General features: G+C 39.1%; 1 protein-coding gene across 1 annotated transcript in view; it reads left to right on the plus strand.

Annotated features, from left to right (window-relative positions):
* LOC137404725 (coiled-coil and C2 domain-containing protein 1-like) overlaps positions 1–4,563 on the plus strand; it is a 28,472-nt gene extending 23,909 nt beyond the window's left edge. Inside the window, exons 20-22 of the mRNA XM_068090959.1 lie at positions 2,303–2,393; positions 3,455–3,712; positions 3,995–4,563. Of these exons, the coding sequence (XP_067947060.1) occupies positions 2,303–2,393; positions 3,455–3,712; positions 3,995–4,033 (388 nt within the window). The 3' untranslated portion in view covers positions 4,034–4,563. The remainder of the gene's footprint in view (positions 1–2,302; positions 2,394–3,454; positions 3,713–3,994) is intronic.
* The last annotated feature ends 1,437 nt before the right edge of the window (positions 4,564–6,000 follow it).

Below are 6,000 nucleotides of genomic sequence, written 5' to 3' on the forward strand. Positions count from 1 at the left end.
CCAGTGACCTGCCTGATCGCACCCCCAGCACTTGATCCCCCCTCTTTCCCGTGTCACCTGTTGTGGAAAACCCCGTGGCTGATTGATTTGTGTTTTCAGGTCAGCCACCTCTCTCTTTAGGTCTTTCATCGTTGTCAGGAGTGCCCCTAGTGGGTCAGGGGCAGTCCGGGCCACTACGGCCTGCTCTCCAAGAGCCTGCTCTTCTTCGGCCTGCTCGAACCCTGCCGGCTGAACTGCCCTTATTTCGGATCTCATCGGGTGGTTCTGCCTGGTGGTCACATCGGGCCGTATCTGCAGGTACTCGTTTCCCGCTCTCACAGCGGTCTCCAGGTTGGGGTGGGTACTGCCAATAGGTGTCTTTGTAGGTATATGTTACCTAACGACCCACAGAAAGTGTCCACCGCCATCTCCTCTTTCATGCGATCGGATAGCTCCTCGAACGCAATACTCGTGAGTTTTTCTATTCGAGAAGCCTGCTCAAATAGTGTAGTGTGATGTTCTTTCCTCAGGCCTTGTAGCTCAGTTCTCGCTTCCTTGGGGGTCATGCCAAACCTCGCTCGGAGGTTGTTAAATACCGCCTGCAACGTCTGTCCATTTTTACATTCCTTGGCCTGCTCTCTCAGCCTTCCTCGAATGTGTAGTAGGGCGGATCTGGCTCCCTAGTCATTCGCGATAGCCACATCATTGAACTGCCTTATAAAGGTCTCCACATCACCGTTCCCATCGTATTCGGGAGCCTTGAATGTCTCTCTGGGTACCGGGGGTCCCTGATTCCTCTGCACCTCTTGGTTAACAATCATTCTCTCCAACGCATTCGTCAGTCGCTCTAGACCATCTAGTCCTTCCCTTTGGGGGACTCCCGGTCGTTCCACGCTGCGAGTGTGTCTGGCCATGATTGTGCCTTGTTAGTCCTCTTTGTGGGTTTATTCTATCCCACTGCTGCCACCAGTGTAAAGGCCTGGCCCCGGTAGCTGAGCCAGCCTTACTATCCTAACAAGCCGGTGCAGCCTGAACTCTGGGCCTTCCCCTTGTCGGCCTGCCTGACACACCTAGTGGTCCGATCAGGCCGTGCCTGTTGCCTAATCTCAGGCTCACTTGGAACCATAATACAGCCTGCTCTCTGAGTCCCTATCTTGGCTAATCTTGGTCCCGGGCTAGCTTACTGTAGGGCCTGATCTCTAATGCTATTGCATCTCTGATCAGGTTCAGTTGCAGCGTAGCCCAACCCCTAGCCTTCCTTAGGTATCTCTCAGGCAGTTCTTATCCGGAGCCAAACCAGTTCTGTTAGAATGGTCCTGTCTAAGCCACCTAGGCAGGCATAAACGTGATCAGTTCGTGTGAGTGAAGTTAGTCTATTTATTATGTATATCTAATCATGAATCTATGTGCAACAACAGCATCAACAGCATCGAGCTCGCAATTATCCCAATGAGGTGGCTTGCGCCTCCTCCTTATATACTGGTCTTTCTCCGCCCACTCACATAATAATTACATAACAACACATAATTGCGTTACGGCAGGCCTAGATACAAAGTGTTATATAATAGGATATATGAGAAATGCGTACGTAGGGTTGTAATAATGAACACAGATATCTAAAGATAAAAACATAACTAGTATATTTGTCCAGTCTTCCGCAATATTTATAACAAACTTTGAATTCACCTCAAGTAAGTTTAGCTTACTCGACACACACTTAAAGCTAAGTATTAGTACATATTTTTAACTATTTTACTGAATTTCAACCTTTTATCACTAAAATTTTATCACTTGTCAGTTTCTGTATTTACTTTCACTAAGTTTTAGCTAACCCGTTTAAAACCTTTTTTAAACTAATTTGGCAAGAAAGCCCGAACGATGCTGTTTTCGTAATGAAGTGGATTTTTGTTAGCAGGTTAAGAGAAATTGTCTGACCACTAACCTTCTGATTGAGGGATTGCAACTCTAACTTTGCTACTGGTTTAATGGGAAAATACTACCGTTTTATGCACGAAAATTGCTGAATTAAGAGAAATCAGTCATCGTGTCTTTTTCAAGCGTTGTAAAAACACTTTTAACGAACAGCATTTCGTTGTCTTTGTTATTTTGGTGTACGTAATATGCACACCAACTGCCAAATTTGAACTCGGGCAACAATTTGGTTGAATTCGTATGATAAAATAAGATTTGTATGGTAAGGTAAAGAAATCATAATGTTCCACTTCATCAGCTGAAAAAATCGTATATCAGGGTAGTCATATCCTGAGAGTGCACTGTATTTTCTGTATACTCGCTCACAGAGACTAGTCAACTATAATTGCAGACTTGCCACCTCGGTGTCACAACAAGTTTCTAATGTCAAACTGCAAAGTTTGCAAGTCTTGAGGTATGAAAAGAAGGAACTTGATGCAAGAGTAAGTTGTTTAGGTGATATTTATGCTGACAGTCAACTTTTGAACGTTCTGGTCATTCATGTGAAGGTTGCAAGCCTGAACTTTATTCATTTTGTTCCTGGCTTCATCATTCTTGTCATAACGAAATCTCGTGCAGCAAGTACTCCTTACTAGTGAAAGTAAAATTACGGCGAATCTCTCATGGCATTGTTGGGTAACTTTGCTAACTGTACTCTAACTCTACCCATACTGTACCTTTCTATTAACTCTACTCATATCTCTTTATTAACTCTACTTATACCTCTCTATTAAGTTTAATCATACTTCTCTATTAACTCTACTTATACCTTTCTATTAACTCTACTTATACCTCTCTATTAACTCTACTTATACCTCTCTATTAGCTCTACTTATACCTCTCTATTAACTTTACTTATACCTCTCTATTAACTCTACTTATACTTCTCTATTAACTTTACTTATATCTCTCTATTAACTCTACTTATACCTCTCTATTAACTCTACTTATACCTTCTCTATTAACTCTACTTATACCTCTCTATTAACTCTACTTATACCTCTCTATTAACTCTACTTATACCTCTCTATTAACTCTACTTATACCTCTCTATTAACTCTACTTACACCTCTCTATTAACTCTACTTATACCTTCTCTATTAACTCTACTTATACCTCTCTATTAACTCTACTTACACCTCTCTATTAACTCTACTTATACCTCTCTATTAACTCTACTTGTACCTCTCTATTAACTCTACTCATACCTCTCTATCAACTCTACTTATACCTCTCTATTAACTCTACTTATACCTCTCTTTTAACTCTACTTATACCTCTCTATTAACTCTACTTATGATTCTCTATTAACTCTACTCATACCTCTCTATTAACTCTACTTATACCTCTCTATTAACCCTAAAACTCTGTAGTGTTTCATTGTCGCCATTTTTTCTTGGAAACTCAAGTAATCCGCCAAGGTAAATAATAATACTTGCAAGCATGTGTAGATTATCAGAGATGTGTGAAAGATCAGTACTCTGAGTTACTTGCTTTTTTATAGATACGACAACTCTCTACCGGTGGGCAAATTTCCCAGACTGACCTGCAGAAACTCACTCAAAAGTCTTCAGAAATGGCGGATCAAATAGACGGAATAAATATGATGTTTAAGCGCAACCAGTTGTCTCAACATGATTACATACAAGTGCTGACGCAGATACACGGTGGCTACGCAAAGGCTATGCAGCAGGCTGCCCAGGCTGGAGATCGAAGACGACAGCAAATTCTTGGAGCGAAAAAAGATATTGTGCATAGAGAGGTAGTGCCAGTGTACCAGAGCACACAGCTCTTTCTTTGTCTTAACTCGCTCTGCTGGTATTGTTTAGGTCATGTTATGAAGATATCTCTTGAATGGGTAGGAATACATAGGAGAAAAACATTTCTCTCAATATAGAATATTTATTTCTATATTGACAGAAAGGTTTTTTGTCGTAAGCTAGTTATGGCTCCCATAACCATAACTTTAGTATATATTTGGCCTCGTCTAGCCACAATGATAGTGTATCACCTGGTAAGATTAACTGTTATATTGCTGTTACAGATCAGAGAAATGCAAGGTCGAGCTCTTGGAAAGAGTTGATGTACTTGCGCAGTGTCAGAGTCTTCTTAGAATGGATGACTTGCGTTTGACCTCATGTCTCACCCATCGTGTAGTCAATTTTCATAAATCTATGTATAGTTTTATAAAAGCATGCATGACTTTTTCAATGCAATATCTAAGCTTGGGGTTAGCTTACCTTGAATGCTAATTTATCAGTTATTTTAAAGGTTTTAAATTTTTGTCTTGCTAATGACCAGCTCCAAGAAACTGTCAGACAGAAGAACTGCTCATTACCAATGCTTAGCTGATACGTAATTACTTCCTATAGCCATTGCCCATAGGTTTAGTGACAGTATCATATGGGTACTCTATGTCCATGATATTCTTTGTGAATGTGTTAATGATGCTCATCGAGGAGGGCTAACAACAGCACAGTAGTTTCACTGATGCTCTGTACGAGTGATAGTATTTATTATATTTGTTAATAAAAGCACATCATTCATGTATTATGTTGGTAAATGTTTTTAAAACATTATTCACAACCTGCTGTTAATAATAGTTGTCTCATTATGTCCAAAACTTGTAAATTTTATTTCAAAAGTGCTTTAGTTTAAAATGTAAATGATGGTAAAAGATGGTGTTATAAAAGAACATTTGAATGTACATGTAGTTGTGTACATGCCTGAAGGGGAGTTACACCTTTATAAAGACTTATTTGCTCTAGGAACCTCTCTGGTTCGCTCTAGTTAATTGACACACATCTACACATCTACAAACACTCAAGCTCACAATATTTCAACATAATTATTTTTTAATATTTATTATAAAGAACTTGTCTCACAGCTTTAACCGGCACTCAAGATATTACATAAGGTCATAAACACTAGTTGTCCAACATTATTAAACTTGAATCTATTGTACAGCCAGTCAGCATGAAAATTTTTAAATTTGTGCCATATCAACTGTAGGATTGTAATTATAACAATTGTGGTGGCATGTAGTTTATTAATTGAAATTGGTAATCTGAAACTGAAGTCTGTTAAAAGGTACTTGTTGAGAGAACTTGCTAGGCGCATCCTATTGGTTGCTATGTCGCTGCAAAGCACTGATAGGGTTATGAAAGCAACTGGCAGCAATACAACTAAAAAACTCACAACACTGGTTAGTTTGGTTGTGAATGTGATTATGTACGTATATGACACGTTCTTCCTATTCTCTCTGACGTAATACTGCTACCTTGAGAAGTTCAGACAAATTTGCTGCTAAAAGCATCCAAGTTAAAACCAGACAAGTTATAGCCGAACAGATAACCTTGAGACAGTGTCGTGTGTGAATGCAGAAAATTATATAATTCATCTGCATCCAAACATGCATAGCTGTTAAATTTGCTTTGCCATCTTATTCTACTTTAGACTGTTCAGCTTGTGTTTTTTTTAAAAGTTGTATGAACTATTTGGTTAATATCAGTTCAGGCACTAGTGAAATTGCTAAGCCAAAGGTAACGCCAATATATTTACCAGTAAAGAATATGTATATTATTACATTTTCAGCCTATATACAGTATGTATAAAAGCTTTATACTGTATTTTATACAAATGAACAGAATTCTAAAACAGTAATAATAATGTCTGAAGATTAAAAATAGTTACTGAAAGTTACACCCTTACGCGAACAGCTATACAAATTCTTTTGGCCAATTGTTCGCAAATTTCTTGGTGCCAAATATCAAAAAATCTTTTGAAAATCTAGAAATTGCAATTTGTTATAGATGTTTGGTGTCGCCTGTAGTATGTTCAAATAGTTGAACTAAGATACATTCAATGTTGCAGTGCGCTTTCATTTGATAGGGGTCAGGCTATGATTTCACGCAGGTCCAAAAAGGAGGTGGTGATTCTGTGCAGGTTGTCTAGGTCTAGGTCTAGGTAAAACTCGAGCCTTTAGACCCCGCTCGCGGGTAAAAGAAGGCCTTCAAAATGTCTGTCAAAAATTCGATAAAATTTCATGGC

The sequence above is a fragment of the Watersipora subatra genome, chromosome 1 (genome assembly GCF_963576615.1).
Source record: "Watersipora subatra chromosome 1, tzWatSuba1.1, whole genome shotgun sequence".
Lineage (NCBI taxonomy): Eukaryota > Metazoa > Bryozoa > Gymnolaemata > Cheilostomatida > Watersiporidae > Watersipora > Watersipora subatra.